The 23,984-nt window shown below is 33.3% G+C and overlaps 5 protein-coding genes and 1 pseudogene across 5 annotated transcripts; 2 read left to right on the top strand and 4 right to left on the bottom strand.

Moving 5' to 3' along the window:
• Window positions 1-1,180: 1,180 nt before the first annotated feature.
• LOC122582589 lies at window positions 1,181-2,543 on the top strand (annotated as a pseudogene).
• A 2,423-nt stretch (window positions 2,544-4,966) lies between these two features.
• Window positions 4,967-6,165, top strand: LOC122581710 (cytosolic sulfotransferase 5-like). Its single transcript, XM_043753970.1, has one exon. The coding sequence runs from the start codon at window positions 5,065-5,067 to the stop codon at window positions 6,088-6,090; it is 1,026 nt and encodes a 341-aa protein (XP_043609905.1). The 5' UTR covers window positions 4,967-5,064; the 3' UTR covers window positions 6,091-6,165.
• A 590-nt stretch (window positions 6,166-6,755) lies between these two features.
• On the bottom strand, window positions 6,756-7,592 carry LOC122581456. Its single transcript, XM_043753689.1, has one exon. It carries the CDS (start codon window positions 7,590-7,592, stop codon window positions 6,756-6,758), a length of 837 nt encoding a protein of 278 aa, XP_043609624.1.
• A 1,308-nt stretch (window positions 7,593-8,900) lies between these two features.
• LOC122582877 lies at window positions 8,901-10,960 on the bottom strand. The gene is made up of 4 exons (XM_043755308.1): window positions 10,772-10,960; window positions 10,456-10,498; window positions 10,222-10,313; window positions 8,901-9,196 (listed from the first exon to the last, which is right to left on the bottom strand). The coding sequence occupies exons 1-4, from the start codon at window positions 10,835-10,837 to the stop codon at window positions 9,086-9,088; spliced, it is 312 nt and encodes a 103-aa protein (XP_043611243.1). The 5' UTR covers window positions 10,838-10,960; the 3' UTR covers window positions 8,901-9,085.
• Window positions 10,961-11,639: 679 nt separating this feature from the next.
• LOC122583830 (calcium-binding protein CBP-like) lies at window positions 11,640-15,328 on the bottom strand. Its single transcript, XM_043756211.1, has 5 exons — window positions 14,682-15,328; window positions 12,933-12,979; window positions 12,649-12,824; window positions 12,523-12,541; window positions 11,640-11,928 (listed from the first exon to the last, which is right to left on the bottom strand). Exons 1-5 carry the CDS (start codon window positions 15,259-15,261, stop codon window positions 11,824-11,826), a joined length of 927 nt encoding a protein of 308 aa, XP_043612146.1. The 5' UTR covers window positions 15,262-15,328; the 3' UTR covers window positions 11,640-11,823.
• A 2,896-nt stretch (window positions 15,329-18,224) lies between these two features.
• LOC122583831 (calcium-binding protein CBP-like) lies at window positions 18,225-20,868 on the bottom strand. The gene is made up of 5 exons (XM_043756212.1): window positions 20,293-20,868; window positions 19,416-19,462; window positions 19,131-19,306; window positions 19,017-19,035; window positions 18,225-18,430 (listed from the first exon to the last, which is right to left on the bottom strand). The coding sequence occupies exons 1-5, from the start codon at window positions 20,813-20,815 to the stop codon at window positions 18,326-18,328; spliced, it is 870 nt and encodes a 289-aa protein (XP_043612147.1). The 5' UTR covers window positions 20,816-20,868; the 3' UTR covers window positions 18,225-18,325.
• Window positions 20,869-23,984: the final 3,116 nt, after the last annotated feature.

The raw sequence follows: 23,984 nt of genomic DNA, 5'->3' as shown, positions 1-23,984 counted from the left end.
AGTACAAGGATTACAGAGTCTTTCTTTTGAAGTATACGAGTTAGATGTCCACGTAATGTGACGGGGAGTGAGTTTTTCTTATGACGGGGAGTGAGTTTTTCTTTTATAAGGTATATTATAGAATTATAGATAATTTGGATGTCCTTACAATTATGGGTTAATCAACCAAAGTTTTTGAAACTTAAAGGATTGAAAAAGAATAAAGAAACTTGAAGGATAAAACCATTGGTATTATTCACTCTAATATAAATCCGTGGTTTAAATAAATTGATACCAACCCTAGTTTCGAACTCAAGCCATTGAGACTTGTAATCGAAACTCCTACCAATAGTTATGCAAGAGGGTTGGTTTGACTCTAATATAAATCATTTTTTTTTCCCGGTAGTCATTGGTCCATTATAAATGATTTATGGAGCGACTGTGTAGAGTTTTTGCTAGAAACATGCCAGTGGTTTCCAACCCATTTCAATTTCTGAAGACATGTATTCATCCGCTACAGATTGTCTTCGGAGTAATTGCATTGAAAGGGCTATTATATAAAGGTTTCTTCTTCGATCTAAACCATTTGCTAGATTATATAATTTATAAATCTTTCTTTTATCTTCTTGATATATTGAATTGAATCATTCAATTTGAGTGGATTTAGATTCAGTGGAACATTGAAGATGATGTTAAATTGTTATGAAATAGATATTCTACACGTTATTTGATATTTCTTTAAAAAAGTAGATTTTTTATAATTCATGTTTTCAAATTTTACCTTTGAAATGGTAAAACGAAATCTTTGTGCTTTATTGCTTTAGTTCACGTGGGTGGGAATGGAATTAGGGAAGGTACAACTATTTTGTGTCTCGGCCGATCGGCATATATTATTATATTTTTTTTATTTTTTTCTTTTGAACGACATTTTATTTCAATTCTACTATTAAATTACACGTATACCTAGAAACCAAGACTTATTATTATTATTTTTTTTTATCTTTTTCCTTTTATCAATTATGGTATATTGACTTCTTTTATTAAGTCCGTTAGATGAAAGTGTTAGCAAAAACTTTTTTTTACAGTAAGTACAATATCTTCCAAATGTTTTGGTCCACACATAAAACGTACAACCATTATAATGCATGTATGATGTACAAGTAAGAGATGGATGAAACTTTTATGTGGCGTTTAGGGGTGTTAATTAAGTGAAAAGTAATAATAATAATAAAAATTTGGATTCTATTTTGTGTTATTCTTCATATATCACCTACCCCTTATAGCTCAGTGGTTGAGCATCAGTTTTATATGCTGGAGATCTCGAGTTCAAGACATGAGAAAAACATTTAAGGGATTTTCACAAATAAAGTCCTCCAGTGAAGCAGTTTTGAGTCTTGCAGAGGGGGCAGGGTTTTATGCCTTCGGGTGGTTTAATTGGTGGTTTCTCCTACTACTAGGTATTGAAGGTGACGAGGCTCTCTAACGCGGACCCGCTTAAGACAACGTAAATTAGATCCCTGTTACGAGTAAATGATCTTTCAAAAAAGATAGATATGTTGAATGTAGAAATAAAAAACTCCTTCCATTTTACACAAAAATATAATTCATATACAACGTCTCTCCTTGATGCTTCTACTCTTTCATTTGTAACTAAGGAAAGGCTAACAATGTTACCAAAAGAGAAAGATTGGGTGTTCGAAAACCTATACATCTACCAAGGCTTTTGGTACATGTCAAATGACCTAGTCTCGGTTCAAACTCTAATTGCGTTGCAAGAAACTTTTGAAGCTCGCCCGACTGATATCTACGTTGTTACATTGCCAAAATGTGGAACCATTTGGATCAAGACACTTGTGTTTGCAATAGTGAACGAAAACCGGTAAAAAATAACTCTCATTCTACTCATCTTTTACAAACCCCCATAACTGTGTGCCTTTCATTGAAACCGAATTTTATAAAAACAGACCTACCTATGTTGATGGATTATTCACCGCGCCTTTTTGGTACTCATACACCTTACACCTCATTGCCTCGATCTATAATTGATTCGGGCTGTCGCATAGTTTGTATGTGTAGAAACCCAAAATATGATTTTGTCTCTTTATTTCATTTTGTAAACAAGGTGAGAGACGAGTCTCGTGGTCTAATGATATTCGAAGAGGCATTCGAGTTGTTTAGGAAGGTGTCATGCCACATGGACCTTACTGGGATCATGTGAAAGGTTATTATGACACAAGCTTAGAACACCCTATATAAGGATTCTATTTTTAACATATGAGGGCTTGAAAACGGAAATGGCTCGCGATGTTCTTTGGCTACCCTTTCACAGAGGAAGAAGAGGTTCAAGGTTCGGTTGAAGAGATTGTAAGGTTATGTAATTTCGAAAACTTAAAGGAGGTAATTGATAAGCATGGAAGTTTTCAGGGTGTACCAAATGGTGCTTTCTTTAGGGAAGGTAAAGTTGGAGATTGGGCTAGTCATCTCAACAATGAAATGCACATTTTAGACCAAATCACTATCGATAAGTTTCATGGTTTAGATATCTCATTCTAATTCTATGTGTATCAGTTGTGCTGTAATCTCATCCAATATCTTGGATTTAGATTAGATTGTGTCAAAGATATAATAACCACTAGTATTAACATTTTATTAAATTCGGTATATCAAAATAAAATTTTCCTTCATTTGCTAAAGTAATATGCGGAATATGCGGGTTAATTAACTATGTTTTTCAAAAACTAGATCTTTTTATAGTTCATGTTTTCAGATTTTACCTTTAAAATTATAAAACGAAATGTTGGTGCTTTATTGATTTAGTTCACATGGTAGGGATTAGGGAATATCTCTATTCTTATATTAATTTTTTTATGACATCATTATTATTAAACGAAACCTACTTGGCATGATTAGACATTTTCTTATTAATGATTTGTTTTTATTTAGTTAAATTATGATATTATATTTAATTAAAGTTTGAGTTGTATTTTGATTAATAACTTTACGGATTAAAAAGTAAAAACAAATAAAGAAAAACAAAAAATTCATCAAAATTTGCTATATTCATATACATGCAAATGAGATACATGCTTTGTTTTTTACTTTAATATATTTCTTTGTACTATCGGACTTTATGACATGTATATACATTTTTCGGTATATCAAAATAAATTTTTCTTTCATCTGTCTGCATAATATGTCGGTTACTTAGCTAGTTTCTTCAAAAACTAGATCTTTTTATAGTTCATGTTTTAAGATTTTACCTTTGAAATGGTAAAACGAAATGTTTGTGCTTTATTACTTTAGTTCACGTGATAAGGATTAGGGAATATCTCTTCTCTTATATAAATTAAAAATTTTTTTGATGACATCATTATTATTAAACAAAGAGCTTAGCATATTAAACATTTTCTTGTTAATGATTTTTTTTTATATATTTAATTTATGATATCATATTTAATTAAGTTTTGAGTAGTATTTTAGTTAATAGCTTTACGGATTAAAAAGTAAAACAAAAAAAACAAAAGATTTATCAAATTGCTATATTCATATACGTGCAAGTGAGATACAATTTTTTTTTTACTTTCATATATTTTTTTGTACTATCGGAGTACATAACGTGTACTAACATTTTTCAGCATATCAAAATAAAATTTTCCTTCATCAGCCCACGTAATACACGAGTTACTTATTTAGTTTTTTCAAAAGCTATATCTTCTTATAGTTCATATTTTCAGATTCTACCTTTGAAAACGAAATGTTTGTGCTTTATTGGTTTAGTTCACGTGGTAGGGATTATGGAATATATAAAGTACAATTATTTTGTGTATTGGCATTGTCATAGTTTTTTTTTTTTTTTCCTTTGATCAATCACTTTTATAAATAAATAAATAAAAGAAAATTTCGATGACATCATTATTATTAAAAAAACCCTACTTAGTATTATTAAACATTTGTTTTTATTTAATTAATTTACGACATCATATTTAATTAAATATTGAGAAGTATTTTGGTTAATAGCTTTACAGATTTAAAAGTAAAAATGATTTAAAAGTAAAAATGAAAAAGAATAAAAAAGATTCATCAATTTGCTACATTCATATACATGCAAATGAGATACATGTTTCTTTTTTACTTTCATATACTTCATTGTACAATCGAACTACATGATACGTACAAACATTTTTTGGTATATCAAAATAAAATTTTCCTTCATATGCCCGCATAATACGCGAATTATTTAGCTAGTTTTTTAAAAAGCTAGATCTTTTATAGTTTATGAATTCAAATTTTACCTTTGAAATGGTAAAATGAAATATTTGTGCTTTATTGCTTTAGTTCACGTGGTAGGATTAGGTAATATGTGAAGTACAATTATTATGTATCCATTGTCATATTTTTGTTTTTCTTTTTCCTTTAATCATCTCTTATATAAGTAAAAGAAAATTTTGATAGCATCATTATTATTAAACAAAAACCTACATGTTGTTAATAAACATTTTCTTATTAATGATTTTTAAAAAAAATTAATTTAGGACATCATATTTAATTAAATTTTGGATAGTATTTTGGTTAATAGCTTTATGGATTCAAAAGTAAAACAAAAAACGAAAAACAAAAAGATTCATCAATTTGCTATATACATGCAAATGAGATACGTGTTTTTTTTTAACTTTCATATATTTCATTGTACAATTGGACTACATGACGCGTACATTTTTCGGTATATCAAAATAAAATTTTTCTTCATCTTTATTACTTTAGTTCACGCGGCGAGGATTAGGGAATATATCAAGTACAATTATTTTATGTATTGGCATTGTCACATTTTTGTTTTTATTTCCTTTAATCAGTAAGCATATTTACTGCTTTTAAGTCCATTGATGACAATCCTAGCAAAAACTTTCCTTTTTGATATACTCGAAACGTTTTGGTCCACACATAAAATAATGTACAAGTGAATAAATAATAACTTCTTTTTTTTTGGATTTGGTTTTGTGGAGTTTTTCATACATAGATAGATAGATATGCTAAGCTGTAGAAATCAGAACACTCATTCCATTCTATACATAGAAATATTTCTTCACAATGTCTCTCCTTGATGCTTCTAATCTTTCATTTGTAACCAAACGTAGTGAAAAAGATCGTGAACAAGAAAAGGCTCGTCTCGCCATCATTTTCGATAGATACAAAGATAGGCTAACAATGTTACCAAAAGAGAAAGATTGGGTGTTCGAAAACCTATACATGTACCAAGGCTTTTGGTACATGTCGAATGACCTAGTCTCGGTTCAAACTCTAATTGCGTTGCAAGAAACTTTTGAAGCTCGTCCGACTGATATCTATGTTGTCACATTGCCAAAATGTGGAACCACGTGGATCAAGGCACTCGTTTTTGCGATAGTGAACAGAAACCGGTACAAAAACAACTCTAATTCAACTCATCCTTTACTTATGGCTAACCCCCATAACTGTGTGCCTTTCATTGAAACCGAATTTTATAAAAACAAACCCACCTATGTTGATGGATATTCACCGCGCCTTTTTGGTACTCATACACCTTACACCTCGTTGCCTCGATCTATAATTGATTCGGGCTGTCGGATAGTTTATATGTGTAGAAACCCAAAAGATGTCTTGGTCTCTTTGTTTCATTTTGTAAACAAGGTGAGAGACAAATCTCGTGGTCTAATGACATTCGAAGAGGCATTCGAATTGTTTAGGAAAGGTGCCATGCCATATGGACCGTACTGGGATCATGTGAAAGGGTATTATGACACAAGCTTAGAACACCCTACAAGGGTTCTTTTTTTAACATATGAGGGCTTGAAAACGGAAACCGCAGATCATGTGAAACGGCTCGCGATGTTCTTGGGCTACCCTTTTACAGAGGAAGAAGAAGCTCAAGGTTCGGCTGAAGAGATTGTGAGGTTATGTAGTTTCGAAAACTTGAAAGAGGTCGACAAGCATGGAAGTTTTCAGGGTGTACCAAATGAGGCTTTCTTTAGAGAAGGTAAAGTTGGAGATTGGGCTAACCATCTCAACAATGACATGAACAACATTTTAGACCAAATCACTAGAGATAAGTTTCATGGTTTGGATATCTCATTCTAATTCTTTGTGTATCAATTGTGCTGTAATCTCATCCATTTTCTTGGACTTAAATATTATTACATATTTTTTCTTGCACACAAATGGAAAAAATATCTTTTAAATTAACTGATTAGTTTTTAGCTAAGTTTAATTGATTAATTTGTAACCAGTTTTAAATCAACTTTATAACATTAGCATCAAACATGTTATCTTTCTCATTTATCTGTCTGGGCCTAAAAAACTCGGCATACGAATTTTACAAAATACTGTATAATTTTGTTAGGCAATTTGCCATGTTCTTCAAATATTCTTTTGAGATATTCACAACTTATTCAAATAAAACGAAACGAATTGCAGGCTAATAATAGAATCCTTAGTGGATGTTTTGGTATAGGAAAAAAAAAAGATATTCATGGTTTGGATATCTCATCTTTTTTTAACGACCAACAAAATCAATTACTATTATTAGGTGACCCAACAAAACGTTAAGTCACAAACAAGTTTACAATACATACACTAGATGAATACACCAAGAGTAAATTAATACACCATTAACAAAGCCAACCAAAATATTATCTAACCAAACTCAAAAACATTAAAATTACTCCATGCTTCCCATGTCAAAGTTTTATATCTTGATCGGCTTTTAATCCATATGTAAGATAAAGCCCGAATTTCCTCAGTAATTATACCCACAGAACACGTCCGGTTGAATTAAAAACGATATTATTCATGTTCTTCCATATACACCAAATCGAAGTCAATATTACTAGATGAACTGGTTGCTTCCATCCTACATCTCCTATCAATTGTTGTGCCAAAGACGGTAAGTCTTTAGCCGAAAAGAAGAAGAATGGATGGACCCGACACCACTTTGATACATGCTCCCATATCTGTACAGCAAGTTGACATGAGCCAAATAAATGCTCTACAGACTCTTCCTCCAAACTGCACACCCCACATTCCATGGATATAACTTGGACGTTTCTCTTTGCGAGATTATCTTTAGTTGGCAATCTACCAATCCACAACCGCCATGCTAAAAAGTTAGCCTTAATTGGCACCCATCTTGACCAAATAAAAGAGGCATTTTGTTGTTCCCCACTAGACCGCTTAATTTTGGATCTTAGAGCTTTAACAGAAAATCTACCCGAATCACAAACGTCACTTCTCCATGAATCTTTCCCCTCCACCCATACAACAAATGCCACCAGCAGTAACAAATTATTTACCTCAGCATGTTCCACCGGCCTAAGCTGTCGCGTCCAATGGAATTGCACATGCTGATCCCCGTTAATCCACGAGACCCTATCTTTCAGAAGACACATTTTAGATACTTCTAACATAAATAGATTGGGGAACATCTTATACAGCAGATCAAAGCCAACCCATGAATCAAACCAGAATGTTAATTCAGAATTCAAACCTGGAGCCACATGAAATATTTCATGTAGCTCTAAACCAACCGACTTGAAGTAGTTGAAAATTTTACATATATGCTTCCATGGCCCCGATATTGACATTTTACATGGAGTAAAATTCCAAGACCTTGAAGTACTATGAAAACTCCAAATAACTTTCCTCCACAAATTACCCGACTTTGTTTTAAATCTCCAGCACCACTTAGCTAAGAGTACCATATTCATATCAGCCAAACACCCGAGGCCTACCCCACCATTATCTTTAGATGCTGTTATCTTGGACCAAGACACCCAGTATATCTTTCTTGAATTTTCATCAATACCCCACAAAAATTGCCTTCTAATTCGATCTAACGTCTGGATGATCCCCACTGGAGCTCTATATATAGAGAGAAAATATGTAGGTAAAGCATTTAACACTAATCTTAGTAGTGTAATTCGTCCACCAAACGAGAGTGTTCTAGCTTTCCATAATGGGAGCTTTTTTTAAAAGTATCAATCACCGGTTTCCAGTGCCGAGCTAAATTCATATTTCCCCCAACTATTAGCCCAAGATGTTTAAATGGAAAACAACCAACATTACACATTAGTACTCCAGCCATTGACTGCACTTCAGAGTTTTCCACACCAATACCGAATAGGAAACTCTTATCTAGGTTTATTCCTAGACCAGATGCAAGATAAAAGCACCTTAGAAGTCTTTTTAAATTCATCAGACTAGAAAGTGACCAGTCGCCCAGAAACACCACATCGTCGGCATACATCATATGGGTAAGAATTAGATCAGAATATGAACATTTGAGGCCCCTGATAAGCCCACTTTCACACGCCTTTTTAATGACTTGCGATAAAGACTCCATAGCTAATATGAATAAATAAGGGGATAAAGGGTCACCTTGACGAAGACCCCGTTGACATTGGAACTCAGATGTTGGAGATCCGTTGACCAAAACCGGTGCCCTCCCAGACAAAAGAGCCCAAATCCATTTCTTCCATTTACCCGGGAAGCCCATTTGTGACATTATAGAATCCAAGAAAACCCAATTTAAAGAATTGTAAGCCTTTTTAACATCAACTTTGAATAAAAAGCTAATTCTTTGTGTATATATCAATTGTGATGTAATCTCATCCAATATTTTGTTAGACAATCAGCCATGTTCTTCAAATCGTTTGAGATAATCACAATTTATTCAAATAAAACGAAACAAATTGCAGGCTAAAAATAGAATCCTTAGTAGATGTTTTGGTAAAGGAAAACTAAAAACAAATCAGCACCTACTGTTGTACTTGTAGTAGAAATCTAAGATAGAAAGCAATAACGTTATACTTTTTGCTAGAGTAAGTAACCTTGGGTCTAATAGAAATAGACAAGACAATAATACCTATAGATGGCTTTAACAAATGCTGAGGTTACATAAGTTGGGAATGGATTATCTGTGTTACTTTTTCCAAATGTGAACCAAAAGTTATCAAGAAACGAAGAAACAGGTGAGACTCGAACATAATAGGTCAAGAAAGAGAGGGTTCTCACTCGTGTTTGTGAATAAATGACATCTAAATGATAAGAAAAAATGGACACCTCAAAGAGGCTCGCTTCATTTCGAAGCTGAACACCTATCAGCATCCTCTAATGCTCGGACTAAATGAATTATACGGTAACGGAGTTTGGCATTCTCGTCAGTAACCTTGTGTAGCTCCTTCAAAGCCTGGAAAACAGATAACATAAAGTCACTTATTTTCATATTAAAGATTGCAATACAGGTGAGGTTGGGTAGTTTGGGGTAAAAGGTCATTCTGGTTCATCTGTTCTTGTTAAGCATATAATTTATAGTGAAGACAAAAACAGGAAAGGTCGGATTGGGCAGAACCTCCAAAGCTTGTATGTTTTTTTAGTTGTTGCAATATCTGGATCTATTCAAGGTAATAAAGATGAATATAAACATTTGCAAAGGATTTAGATCTGGCATCGGGTTTAGAGACAATGTCCGGTTTATGCAGCTAGTTGCTACATGTATATGTAGCTAAATTATTCCTTATAGGTAAAAGAGAGTTTTAGGATATTGCAACCATAGTTGTCAAAGGCGAAGGAGCACACAAAGCGCAATGACCCCAAATGTGGCCTAAGCGAGAGGCACAAAAAAAGCACGGGCCCGAAAAAAATATGCAATTAAGTAAAAAACAAACCAAATGCCATTCAAATTACTAAATACCATTTAAACAACCCATAATGCAAAAACCAAAGAGTTCACCACAAATTGTTCATAAACTGAAAACAAATAACTCCAAAGCAAATTATTCATGTTGAAACCTGTTTTGATATAGATAAACTTGTTCTGATAGGAACCTGTTTCGATATAAAAACATGTTTTGATATGGAAACCTGTTTATATATTTTTCTATAGACCTAAAAAGAATAGAAACTGGTTTTCACAACCCCGTAATTAAAACAGGTTAAGTAGTTCAGAGACTTTTGACCTTTTCAATCAACTTAAGTACCCTGTTTTTGGCTTTTGGATTGAGCTTCCACCACTACTATATATCTCAAAGAAAAGAAATCTGATATGCGCCTACGTCTCAAAAGATCTTTATAAAATTTCAATTCTAAGTTCAGTTATTTGTCGATCAGTAATCTTAAAGATAGAAATGGTGAATGGGTATAGCAAGGGGAAAGTTCCTAACTGTGTCAAATAAAACTTTACGCTTTCACTAAGGACAGAGTATAACAATTCACCTTTTCCCTTTCGGCAAGTTGCTCTGACTTTGCATCTTCTAACATTCTTTCCAGTTGCGTTACTTTATCCGATACTTGCTCATTTCCAGACACTGCAAGTACACAATCCCATAATTGAAGAAGTGGAACTACTAGAAAATAATGTTAAGCTCTTAAAAACTCTGCTCCAAAACCAAAGTAAGGAGGAATTTGAATTCTAACTAGCTAGAGTGAGTAAATTGTTCAGTAACCAACCTTTCGTTTTAGCAAATGCAGCTTCAAGTCTTGCTAACCGTTCCTTTGGATCAAACAAATGTGAACAATAAAACTTAGTTAGACGAGAATATCGACAGTTGGAGTTGGTAAATCTGAATTTAATTTAACTTTTGGTAAATCATCTACACTTGGGGAATGTGATTGTGAATTGTAATACGAATTGTTGGATGATTTCCGTTATATAGGAAAGACAATTTCCAAAGATTTATAATTCAATGCTAAACCCTAATTCCTAAAACACTTTTGTAAATAATTACATATATATGTATGATAGAGATAGACTGATAGACGTTACCTCAGCTTGGATAGCTCTTTGATGAAAGGGTTTTAGGGCTGCTTGAATATCGTTTGTTGCCGCCATATTATCTTTGATTAACGACGCCTTCGCTTACTTTTTGGAGTTGGTTTTTTCTTCTGAGTTTGTTCTGGCCTAGCTTTATATTAAAAGGTTTTTAATCTTTTTGACTTTTCATTTTTAATAAAATAAATTATTTTGATGTTTGGTTACGGGCTTATATAAGCCGATTTTGATAAGCTTTTGTAACAAAGCTTTTATAACAAAGTTAAAAGGCACGAGCATTTCTTGATAAGAATTTGTATAGACCCAAATACTTTTTATCTTTTCCTTACTTCTTATTGAGGAAAATATATAAAGCATACCCTACCCTTTTTGGTTGTCCTTTACCAACGATAAGATTTCTGATATTTGAAATCCACACAACATGACTTACAAAGTTACAAAGGTAAAAATAAAAAATTGTTGTAAACGAGTTACAAATAGTCAAATAATAACCCAAACCCAAGCCATATATTAGACATATTAGTCGTCTTATCCATTTAATCTGAACCCAAATCCATATTAGTCGTCTTAACCTCATTATGATCCAAATTCATTTAATCGAAACCCAAATCCATTTAGTTTGTCTCATGTCAGAATTTGGCGTCAAAGACCGAGGTATTAAGTCTAACGAACAAGTAATGAAATATCAACAAAGAATACAAATATAGCTTATTGTAAAGGAGCATCTGGAATTCTTGCAGAAACTCCTTAACTCGAGTAAGCAAATGAACAAGTTTTCATATGCAACCTTTTGAGATGCACATTGGAAAACTGACAAGAATTTCTACTCATAAGCCCTCTACATCAATTTCTACTCATGGCCTTTACATCAAAGATAACGTTGTAAAGATCTTATTAACAACCATAACATCACAAAAGAAACACGATGAACATTAATGAAACAAGTAAAGGCGATTAACCCACAAAGAAAAATACATCCAAAGTACCAAATCATTTTCCCTCTTATTAGAAGGCCCAGTTAAAGAGTGTAGATGTAGATACAATCTCTAAGCTATGAGGAAGGGTAATACGGTCAACATGAATGCTTCATATGAAAATGTAGCGTTTCCTGTGTAAGCTGTGTCCTTCTCCTTGAACTTTTCGGTTAGCCCCTGCAATTACCATAAAACAAATCTTAACATTCAATGCTTCATAAACTATTTTGCAGCACATGGACCACAGCCAAAGGATACTTTGACTGTTAAATTAGACATTTCATAACTTAAAAACTTTTCCAGCAATGGAAGGGTGATAATTATTTCGGGTTTCAATGCAAACAAGGTGGACACCATAACTTTCCATAAGTAGGTCTGCAATTACACAAACTCAACCCAATTACTTGGATTATGGTTATCATGTATATGTCAGATTCAAAAGGGTGGCTAATACAGTAATGCGTTGAACGTCTACAAAGTGTATTCTTAATCCTTAACAAACTGTCTAATCTTCAAAACTAGATTAATATAATGCAGTTTTACAGTTCATAATAAATTTGCAAAAAAGTTTCATTGTTCGACCTAAGCCAACACATGTTGACTTATACAAAAACCAACCCTTTTCAACCTAAACCTAGGGTGACCAGTTACCTGACCTACCCATTGGGCACCTCTACTTACCTGATCCACCCATTTGGCCACCTCTACTTATGGCTCTATAGCTGACTCAACGCATAGTAGTTTTCGAAGTAAAGAAAGCATGTTACATACCTTAACAGTCAAGCAGCACCTGAAATTGTCATCATCAAACACGGATATTGTTAGAGACAGTAACTAAAAGAGACGATAAACGTATAACAAAATATACTAGTATAAATGAAAATTATGTGTACATACTCGATGAAATTGTCATATTCAATAGCCTTGTTCTTTCCACCAGACTTGTCGTATTTGGAAACCAGCAAATCGAGAATGACAGGTGAAACTGCAAATCCCAGGCTCATCAGTGCCTCTCTCAATTCATTCATATCAATCTTACCACTGCGATCTCTATCAAATTTCTCAAAGTTAGCCTGAAAAACACACACAGGAATACCAAATACAATGTTTGTCACTTGTCAGAAACCTGATCCACAAATATATGAAAAAGATGACAGATATAGAATCCCATTAAGACTCACCCTCCAGTTCTGTAAGCTGTAGAAAACCTGAGTAAATTCCTTAGGTCCTGATACCATCAACAGAGCAGGAAAAAGTTAATACAAAAATTCACCATCACAAGTAAATTACACCGACAAACATACACACACACACACACACACACATATATATATATATATATTTGTATTAATGTATATACTAAATCAAACTCCACAAATATGACAAATCGTATTTACTTTTATATTCTCCACAATAATCATGGTACACTATAGATGGCATTATGTATTCAGCCATTCCCTCCACTATTAGCTTACAATCTTATTAAACTTTCTTTTAACCATCACTAATCATCATAGAGTATAGATCACACCCCTTTGGATTCAAAACCTACAATTTGTCCAAAATTTTGAAACATTCCTATGCACCTGATTGGTTAACCTATTAACAGTTTGTACATAAACTTGGCAATATAAACTTTCAAATTTTACATGTCTGGTAGCAAGTCAGCACAGAATAATATTTTTGACAGCTAAAAACACATTGGGGGAAAAGAGATTTAGGTAATACAGAGTAAACTTTAAGATCAAAACAGACTCCGTTTTCCCTAATTAACCACAAACATTCCATTTTGGAATGTGGATCTCATTACAACAATGAAACCATCATCAAAAATAAGCAATACAAGAGGATGCTTGGAGTTGGCTTTTCAACACAAATTTTTATTTTATTGCAATATCTACGAAGCTGTTTCTGAGAAGCTAAAGTGAAGCTACTTAGTATTTGATAATTGATATGTTTCAATGTTTCAAACACCTTTCAGATCGTCACGTCAACATCACATATCTCTCACTCAACCCCTATACTATATTACATTAATGTTCACACACTCCTCACATCGTTATTCATTACACAGTAAAATTCTAAATTCCTCACACCGTGTATTTGAATGGAAAAGATATGCGTGCTTATTTACTCCCTCACTTGATCACAATACTCCAAACTTTAGATAATGCTTATTTTCTACGCATTTGTAAGAATAAAACAAACAAAACCTTTTATCAAACTTTTCATGATTCTTTTAATTACAAGCTTTTTTTACCATCAATCATAAGTCATCAACCACTCCATAAGTCCATATAAAACCAGACTCTAAATCTATATAAAAGTTTGACTATATCACTAAATCAGAAAAAGACACATCAGATCATGGCCCTACACTAATTACACATGTCACTATCTTACACGCTGCTTTGTAATTCAACCTAATCCACACTCCCACGTGTAAGTCCCAATCCTACGCGTTTCATGCCTTTACTAAAATAATAAAATAAAAAAACAGTCAGGCAGCAGAGTACGCGTTTCCGTTTTCATCCCCAAATTCAATCACCAAAAAATTAATCTCCAATCAAAATCACTAACAAATTCACTATTCGTATTAATGTGTGAAACTAAAACTGAAAATAATAGATACAGAAAATTGTATCTATATCTATAATAAGCATCTACAATATATACATCTATACATATATAAATTTACTATGTGTATTACTGTGTGAAACTGAAACTGGAAACAATAGATACAGAAATTTGTATGTATATCTATAATAAGCATACATATATATACATCTATACATATATAAAATTTACTGTGTGTACTAGTATGTAATAGACAAAAGCTGAGATTAAAAAATTGTAGATACAGATATAATTTACTAAATAATAATTATAGATACAGAATATATAATATATATATATATATATATGCATACCGATTTTTCTGGTGTTTGAGTTGGTGAAGAGATACATGAGAAGATGGACAGTACGGATACTAAAAGTCTGATTATAACTAGACAAAGCTCTCTGCAATTCCTTATCATCAATCACACCACTACCGTCTTGATCCGCCACCTGAAAACACGCCACCACGTTCGGATCTGTTCCCGGCGGAAACGTCGACGGCAACAACGACGAAAACGGACTACCGTACCCCGACTGCGGCGGATATCCACCGGGAGCGGACGGCTGAGGTTGAGGAGCACCGTAAGGAGATGTTGAAGGTTTGTTGCTTTGGTCTTTTGGTGGTTTAGTTCCTTGTGGTGTAGGTGCACCGTAAGGGGCTGAGGGTGAACCGTAAGGGTTTGCTGGTGGTGCGCCGTAAGGTTGGGCTGGTGCGCCGTACGGTTGAGCTGGTGCGCTGTAAGGTTGGGCTGGTTGGCCGTATTGTTGAGCCGGTGGTGCACCGTAGGGTTGGGCTGGTTGGCCGTATGGGTTAGCCGTCGGTGCACCGTATGGTTGAGAAGACGGTGGTGCACCATAGCCTGAGGGGTTTTGATGAGGGTAGCCTGACATGGTTGTGTGTGTATTTTTTTTTTTTTTCTTTTTTTTTTTGAAGTGTAAAGAAGGTTGTTTTTTGGAGAGATTTTGTAAGATATATCGAGTATATATATACTAGAGTACAAATTAAGACACGGCGTTTTTTTACAACTTTGCCAATTGTTCAAAACTTGGAGTATAAAATAAAAAAATCATATCTTTGTTAGATAATGTTGTTTTTATAAACTATAAAATTCATAGAGACTTTTTAACATGTGTAAAAATTGATGTTATTGAGTATGTGAGAGCAAGCAACATCATCTAACAAAGATGATGTTAACATCATATATCATTTTCCTAAATAAAAATTGTATTTTAAGAGTAATTCATTTCTCTTATACAAATGGTACCTTTCTATATCAAAAAATTTGTATATTTTTATGAGTAATAATCAATTCTCTTAATTTGTTAGCTTAAAAATCTTCATAATTAATAGGATTGTTATATGTGGAAAATCAAATGGTAAGATTAGGAAAGAGAATTAGTGATATCCACATGTCACCATCTAAAGCTATTAAGATGATTTTTTGCCTAATTTGTTAGAAGAATAAATCATTTTCCTATTTTTATATCAAAAATTCACTCTCTAAATTATATGGTAAGTGTATCACTATTTGATGCACCTTAACGGAAGTCCTCAGGGCTTCGTTTAGCAAGACTTTTTTTTATTATAGCACAAGATAGGTCAGTTTAAGCTTTCCTTTCGTATAATCTCGAGCCAATTTTGAACCTTTAAGATTAAACTTATGTGTTGTATGGTCATTATGTTATTATAGATTGCAGTTAAGAAAAACGTAGTTGAGTTTTTACTACAAAATAATGGAAAATGGAAGTTATTTTTGGGAGAAGATGTTGCGCCAATGAGACAATGATGCAACTTGATAAGACATCGGACGAAAATATAATAGTTTTAAAAAAATTTCGTGGATCAACAAATCAAACATGGCAATAGATCAATAGCCTCTTACTTTTTTTTGTTTTGCGCCAATGAAACAATGATCCAACTTGATAAGACATCGGACGATAATATAATTGTTTTAAAAAAATTTCGTTGATCAACAAATCAAACTTGACAATAGGTCAATAGCCTCATACTTTTTTTGTTTTTATATAACAAACCAAGTGCTTTTCTAGTTTTACGCCCTAAATAAAATGCTTTTTTTCCCCAAAAGATACATATGTTTTGAAGAAGAAAAAAAAAAGTCTTTACATATATTTAAGATTTATTTGCATTTGTAAATTTGGTTTCTTTTCCTTTTTAATGGTAAACATTCATCTTTAGAAGTTATTATTTTCTTAGTTTATTTCCACATGAGTTTACATTAGTAATCAAACTTAAAAAGTGAAAGTAAGTTATGTTTGGACACCCTATCCATTCAACTCATCCATATTAAGAATCTTTCAATGTAAATTTCGATCAATATTTCCCCTTGTTTACATTACTTTGTTTAATAACAGATATGATAATTTTCTTATTCTACAATCCACTTGTCACGTTCCATTTAATGTTTATTCCAATCCCAATGTTTGTATATATATTACTAGCACCGTACCCACACGTTGTCGCGGATATCATTAACGGTTGCAAATAAAAGAAAGACAGAGATATATTGAGAGAAGGTTGTGTGTATGTGAATGGCTGCAAATGAAAAGCAAAGGGTTGTTTTTGTGAGGAAGGGTATTTTAGACAATTCTCCATGTACAAGGTTTAACAAGGGTGTATTTTTTTTATTACTACGTAGTATAGATAGTATTATACTCATGAGTCTTTGTTACCATCTTCTATTTTTTCATTGTTTGACGTAGTAACTTTGTTTTTTTAAATGATCATGCATACACCATTAGTCTTCAGTGTCATAATTTACATCTTACACGGTCAAAATCAGTAACCAAATCATGTGCTAAGAAGCGTCAACCATGGGAAATGAAGAGCAAACTAAGGTTAAGAGATTGTCGACTTCAATGACTTGGTTGACCATAAGATTAACAAAATGATCAGCTCGTCGATATAATGATACAGTGGTGGTTTAACCAATGTGTCCAAACGGGAACATCATTCCATTCATAAAGTTAATATTCAGTATCTATATATATACCAAAAATGGATAACATATGGAGATATGGATCCATATATGTCATGATGCAAACATAAGTTCAAATTGACCTGAATAATTTCTATAATTAAAATGGATATGTGATAAAATAAATATAAAATATATTCTTGGGTGTAAAATATGGTATATATCGACATTCGTAGCCGTTTAAATGCATAAATCGCCAAAATGTGTCCCAACGTAGTTGACTTTTAAATGAAAGTCTACTGTAGTATATTGAGGCTCCTACCACCACCCAAAGTCCAAACAATGAATTTGACTTTGTCATCTTCCAAACCATGTCCTTTGTTCAAATAAACGTTAACAATAAGAAAGAAAGAATAAACACAACTGAGATGCATAATACATATTACATAGTTGACCACATTGCTGTTCTAGAATACTAAAATGGCATCCACGCTATACGATAGTAAGGAAGAACGAGTGTGCAATTGTGGCCGATGCTGGTTGACTATGATAAGGCCAAAAAGCATTAAAATGGCTTTTATAAGAACCTCTTATTCGTGTTTAACGTGTTTGAAGAATCGAGATGATGATATAACTACATTATGAGTGCATTTCTGGAGTAAAGACCAAGATCAAGCATTTAAGAATAACTGTTATTTCAGATTCTGTTTAAACATATTTCCCATTAACAAGTAACGATAGAATAACCCTCTACATCCTTAAAAAGCCAAAGATATGACAAAAAAATCATTGGTAGTGAATACAGAATACACCTAGTCTTTAAATGCAACCTTTTCAGACACATATTGTAAAACTATTTCCTGGATTTAAACTTGCAACCTCCGAGAATTTTTACTCATATGCCCTTTACACCAAACATTAAGAAATTGCAAAGATCTTATTAAAAACCAATATATCACAAAAGAAACACGATGAACATTAACAAAACAAGTAAAGAGTGCAGATGTGAATACAAAACCCTAAGCAATGAGGAATGGCAAAACAGTCAACATAAATGCTTCATACGAAAATGTAGCATTCCCTGTGTAAGCTGTGTCCTTCTCCTTGAACTTTTCAGTTAACCCCTGTAATCACCATCAAACAAGTCTCATATATAACGCTTAATAAGCTATTTCACAGCCCATGGACAAACCAAAAATACTTTTAGTTGTTAGATTACACATTTCAAAACTTGAAATCTTTGCAGCATATAGGAAAAGTGAAGATTTTCCCCGATTTTAATTGAAAATAAGAAGTGGAAGCTATGAGTAGGTCTAGTGATTTCACAAACTCAACCCAATCACCCCAATTACGGTTATCACTTACATGTCAAATTCAAAAAGGTGGCTAAAACAGTAACGTGTTGACAAGCTGCAAAGTTCAAAGTGTATATCTACTATCCGCCCAAACTGTTTAATCTTCCAAATTACTGATTGATATTGGGTATACTATGCACACAAAGCTGAAAATAATTGCTTTGTGTGTCAGCCTAACTCAACACAACTTGACCCATACAAAAAACAACCCGTTTCAACCTATGATGACCAGTTACCTGACCCACCCAATTTGTCACCTCTAATAATAACAAATGCACAAGCTGAGAGGCATATATGGCTCTAAAATTGACTTATCCGATAGCAGTTAATCAAGTAAAGAGAGTGTTTTACATACCTTAACAGTCAAGCAGCACCTGGAATTATCAAACATGGACATTGTTAGAGACAAGAAAACCAAAAGAACAAAAATTTAAAACAATATTAATATGATGACATAATTTATACATACTCGATGAAATTGTCATATTCAATAGCCTTGTTCTTTCCACCAGACTTGTCGAACTTAGAAACCAGCAAATCCAAAACGACAGGCGAAACTGCAAAGCCCAGGCTCATAAGTGCCTCCCTTAATTCATTGTAATCAATCTTGCCACTGCGATCTCTATCAAACTTCTCAAAGTTACCCTGAAAAACACAAATGAAATCCATATTCATTGTTTATTAGAAACCTGATCAGCAATATATACCAAGATGATAATAGCCAAAGAAACAAGTTAAGACTTAAGAGACTCACCCTCCAGTTCTGCAGGCTGTAGAAAACCTGAGTGAATTCCTTGGGTCCTGATATCGTCAAGAGCAACAACAAATTAGTACAAAAACTACCCATCACGAGAAAATTACATAACACACACACACACACATATATATACATACTAAAACAAACTTCACAGTGGATAATTGCCTTTCCTAAAGACACAAACTTCACAACTACGACTGCTCACATCTATACTTTAACATCATCCTCTGATAAACTTAGTACACTACAAATGGCACCTACATTCAACCATATCCTTCATTATAAGCCTACAACATATACTAACTTCTCTTTTATCCGTTCACGTTTCATGATTTCCGCAGTTTGGATTCTAAAGTTAGCAATGTGTCCCGATTATTAATGAACCACGCGCACTATGGACTTGATGAACACAGTGTGTATACTCAGTGTAAGTTTAATAGCAATTCAAAATGGATCAAAGTTAACATTCTAAAATACTAATTAATAATCTAATCACAATTTTATTCATAAAAAAATATCCAAAAAGTTCAGATATTTAGCTATTGGATGATCATGGCCCCACAATATACACATGTCACCATCTTACACGCTTTTGTAGTGAAGTGGTTCATCTAATACTGGCCCACACTATAACAAATCCTACCCCACCAAAATCACTATCCGTACGCGCTTTCCTTCAACATCAAAATATCAAATTCCAAAAAATATATATATATATGTATATTTTTTAAAATGACATTTGGCAATCCCCAGCGTCTGACACGTCATCATAATTTTCCTCCCCAAAATCAATCTTAAAAATCCTAAATAAAAATAAAAAATTGAATTCCACTCTAGATACAAAAATAAATATATACGGAGTATAAATGCATACCGATTTTTCTGGTGTTTGTGTTGGTGAAGAGATACATGAGAAGATGAACAGTACGGATACTGAAAGTCTGATTATAACTAGACAAAGCTCTCTGCAATTCCTTATCATCAATCACACCGCTGCCGTCATGATCCGCCGCCTGAAAACACGCCACCACGTTCGGATCCGTGCCAGGGGGAAACGTCGACGGCACCAACGCCGCAAACGGACTTCCGTAACCCGCCGCCGCCGGGTATCCACCGGGGCCGGAAGGCGGAGGAGCACCGTAAGGAGATGATGAAGGTTTGTTGCTTTGGTCTTTTGGTGGTTTAGTTCCCTGTGGTGCGGGTGCACCGTAAGGTTGTGCGGGTGCACCGTAAGGACTTGCTGCGGGTGCACCGTAAGGTTGGGCTGGAGCACCGTAGGGTTGTGCGGGTGCACCGTAAGGTTGGGCTGGAGCACCGTAGGGTTGTGCGGGTGCACCGTAAGGGTTAGGTGCGGGTGCACCGTAGCCTGAGGGGTTTTGATGAGGATATCCAGACATGGTGGGGTTTTTTTTTTTTTTTTCCTTTTAAATTGGGGGAATGGATGAAAGGTGTAATGTTATGTGTCTGATGTTATATGAAATGGTGTATTTATATGTGTAATTACTGTATTTGATAACCGAGTAAAATACAGTGTTTGAATAGTGGACCCACTAAAATATAATAATATTAAATAAATATAGAATAGACATCGTAAAATATGGAAATACGTATGTAGATTCATACATACAAATTATAAGAGCTAATCTTTACACGATTTGGGTGTATAATATTACAATTCTGTATAGTATCTAACTATATATATATATATATAGTAGTGCTCAGGCTCGTCTAATAAACAGGTAGTCTCAAAATATATTAATTAAAGCTAAAATATTATAATTCAAGTATATTAAATATATACAACAACGGTACCCAATCCTGTACGGGGTATGGGGGAGGTAAGCTGTAGACAGTCAATGTCTCTATCCTAAGGTAGAGAGATTGCTTCCATAAAGACCTCCAGCCACAAGGATGTAGGAGTCGGGAAGTTTAAAGTGTTTAGATACCATACCTGTCTACCGAGATCATGCTAAAGAAGATATACCTGTGAGTTAGTCTGGCTACCTTGGAGGGCAGCAAACATGCGACCTAATAATATCTTAGCACACGTTCGAGCATACATATACATAAATAAACATAATAAACGAATTCACCTACAAGAAACTCAAACAAGTGGTAAGTAAACAACCAAGATAAAATTACATACAAATAGGAATTGACTGATACTATAGGGTCCGATGGGTCCAAGAAAGATAGCGATATCTAATTAGCTTACGGAACAAAGAAACTTAGGTCGCCTAGCTAACCTAATCCTAGACCTCTCACAGAATTCTCAAAACCACCAAACTAAACCTAGATACTTAGTCTTCTAGGTCATGTCCTCCGACAGGCAAAGCATCTTAGGGTCAACAAACGCTAGAGTAACCTCACCCCTTCGGTTTAGGCCTCTCGAGACTCAAGGCCAAAAACCTCTACGAAGGTCACGGAGAACCAAAAGTCAAAGGAAAAAAAAAAAGTAAAAAAGTTACTTAACCTATTCCCATATGCCTTACACTCCTTGTCTATGTCCTCCTCCACGCAACTCCTTTGGCGCATTCGGGATTTTGTCCTTTCACCTCCATCGACCAAACTCTTCTCCTGTAGCGTCGAGTCACCTTAGTTGGGCGCACCCCATCAGGCCAAACCAACACTACCATCTTTTGGCAAGGCAAAATGGGAAAAAGATGCCGATCAAGATCAAAAAAAAAAACCTAGCCTAATCCTCTACTCTAATCCTAGTTCTCTAGACCTTTCTATCCGACGACATGTCTTCCGACAAGCCAAGCTCTATAAGGTCCTTTGTTAGTCGAATCAAATAAACTATATTTATAATTAGAACGGATATTAAATATATAGTGAATAGAAATAAATTCCTTAAAAATAAACTATAAAACAAATCAAATAAGGCAAAAAGTTGAAGAAGTATATATTTATAATTAGAACGGAAATAAACTAATTGAAACCGTGTATTAAAAAATATAGAATTCGTAGTATGAACTATACAAAGTAAATGACTTATGTGAAGTTCAAATCAACAAATGTTTGAAGGACTTCTTTGTAAACTACGTACAATTGGTTGGGCGTCCATCTTCATCACAAATTTTGTTATATCTAAACTTAAGACAAACACACACAACAATTTTAGACTATAAATACGAAAACTAAAGAAAGAAACATTTGAAAATTAACTCCATATAAATACTGAATCTAGTTAACCCCTTTTTTTCAACTTGAGTTAAAAAAAAAAAAATTTAAGATTTTTTTCAACTTTAGTTAAAAACAAAATTTTAAAACTAAAGAATAAAACATATGAAAATTAACTTCATATAAATATTGAATTTAGTAAAACCCCTTTTTTTAAACTTTAGTTAAAAAAAAAAAAATTTTGTTCGTTACATCTAAACTTAAGACAAACACAAACAACAATTTTAGAATATAATTATGAAAACTAAAGAAAAATATATAATTTGAAAAATACATATCAATTCATCAACAAATACCATATCGAACGTTTTAATTTTATTTGGGTTGTTCAACTCCGAAACAGTCCATACATGCACAACATGGAATCGTAGATGATGATTAACATGTGTGGTTTAATATCTTCAAGATGAACTAATGTAGTCTTATTTTTTGTTGTTGAAGAAGAAGCCATGATTAACCTATAATAGATTACAAAAACAATAACATAAGAATTCGTTAAATAATTATAATATAATAATGATTATTAAATATATTTACAAAGTAAATAATTAAAAAAAAACCTTTTCTTCGTAGGTTTTTTTTAATGGCCGTAGGTTTTTTGTTTGGGGTTATAATATGTGGGGCTCTTTTTAGGTTGTATGTATATAGATAAATAAAGATAATAATAATAATACAAGATCGGCCATTTGTTTATTTATTAAATAAATATTAAAAAAGTAGAGGACTAATAAGGAGAGAGGATTAGACTCAAAGAGGAAGATTAAGAGTTACAAGTATACCTCCAACTCCCTCTTTTAGTTATATTATATTATAGATTTCTATACTTCTTATTAAAAAAATATCTTCATGTTGAAAGTTACATGGAGGGAATGTCTAAAATGCCCTCTCATATAATATTCTCATCTACCACCCTTAAAATATGTAATATTTGCAGTTAGAACTAACATATTTTTACTTACACTGCCTCATTAACATTAATGATTAAGTTACACTATCAATCTTTTATCTTTTAAAATATCTCCATTAACATTTTATATCAATAATCTACATCAATCGACGTCTCATCTACCATCAACAATCGCACCTACCACTACATCATCGCTACCACAACCACCGCCGCATTGTGCAGGTAACGTGCTAGTATATGTAAAGAACCTTTGTATCCAGATATATGAAACAATGAAATAAGTTGTCATGGCTAATATTACGTTTTGAGTTTGCAAGTTTTTAATTGATGGGATACATACAATAATTTACATATGATACATACATTTAATTAAAATTCATGTAAACAAAAATAACACATCCTTTAAACAACTCGCACTAATTCCAAAACTTCTTCATTTCGGTTTTAGAAGCATTCAATTTCTCTTTCTATATTGA

The sequence above is a fragment of the Erigeron canadensis genome, chromosome 9, assembly GCF_010389155.1.
Source record: "Erigeron canadensis isolate Cc75 chromosome 9, C_canadensis_v1, whole genome shotgun sequence".
Lineage (NCBI taxonomy): Eukaryota > Viridiplantae > Streptophyta > Magnoliopsida > Asterales > Asteraceae > Erigeron > Erigeron canadensis.
The sequence above is the reverse complement of the archived record's forward strand: the minus strand, read 5'-3'. Positions and strand labels throughout refer to the sequence as shown.

What these genes read in the sequence shown, in the direction of transcription:
- LOC122581710 (XM_043753970.1), top strand. Translation starts at nt 5,065, where the DNA reads ATGTCTCTCCTTGATGCTTCTAATCTTTCATTTGTAACCAAACGTAGT.
- LOC122581456 (XM_043753689.1), bottom strand. Translation starts at nt 7,592, where the DNA reads ATGTCAATATCGGGGCCATGGAAGCATATATGTAAAATTTTCAACTAC.
- LOC122582877 (XM_043755308.1), bottom strand. Translation starts at nt 10,837, where the DNA reads ATGGCGGCAACAAACGATATTCAAGCAGCCCTAAAACCCTTTCATCAA. An exon ending in TGCATTTGCTAAAACGAAAG is followed by an intron (nt 10,314 to 10,455) that starts GTTGGTTACTGA and finishes GTGTACTTGCAG; the next exon opens with TGTCTGGAAATGAGCAAGTA. An exon ending in AACTTGCCGAAAGGGAAAAG is followed by an intron (nt 9,197 to 10,221) that starts GTGAATTGTTAT and finishes TCTGTTTTCCAG; the next exon opens with GCTTTGAAGGAGCTACACAA.
- LOC122583830 (XM_043756211.1), bottom strand. Translation starts at nt 15,261, where the DNA reads ATGTCAGGCTACCCTCATCAAAACCCCTCAGGCTATGGTGCACCACCG. An exon ending in CTCAAACACCAGAAAAATCG is followed by an intron (nt 12,980 to 14,681) that starts GTATGCATATAT and finishes TGATGGTATCAG; the next exon opens with GACCTAAGGAATTTACTCAG. An exon ending in ACAGCTTACAGAACTGGAGG is followed by an intron (nt 12,825 to 12,932) that starts GTGAGTCTTAAT and finishes TGTGTTTTTCAG; the next exon opens with GCTAACTTTGAGAAATTTGA.
- LOC122583831 (XM_043756212.1), bottom strand. Translation starts at nt 20,815, where the DNA reads ATGTCTGGATATCCTCATCAAAACCCCTCAGGCTACGGTGCACCCGCA. An exon ending in CACAAACACCAGAAAAATCG is followed by an intron (nt 19,463 to 20,292) that starts GTATGCATTTAT and finishes TGACGATATCAG; the next exon opens with GACCCAAGGAATTCACTCAG. An exon ending in ACAGCCTGCAGAACTGGAGG is followed by an intron (nt 19,307 to 19,415) that starts GTGAGTCTCTTA and finishes TGTGTTTTTCAG; the next exon opens with GGTAACTTTGAGAAGTTTGA.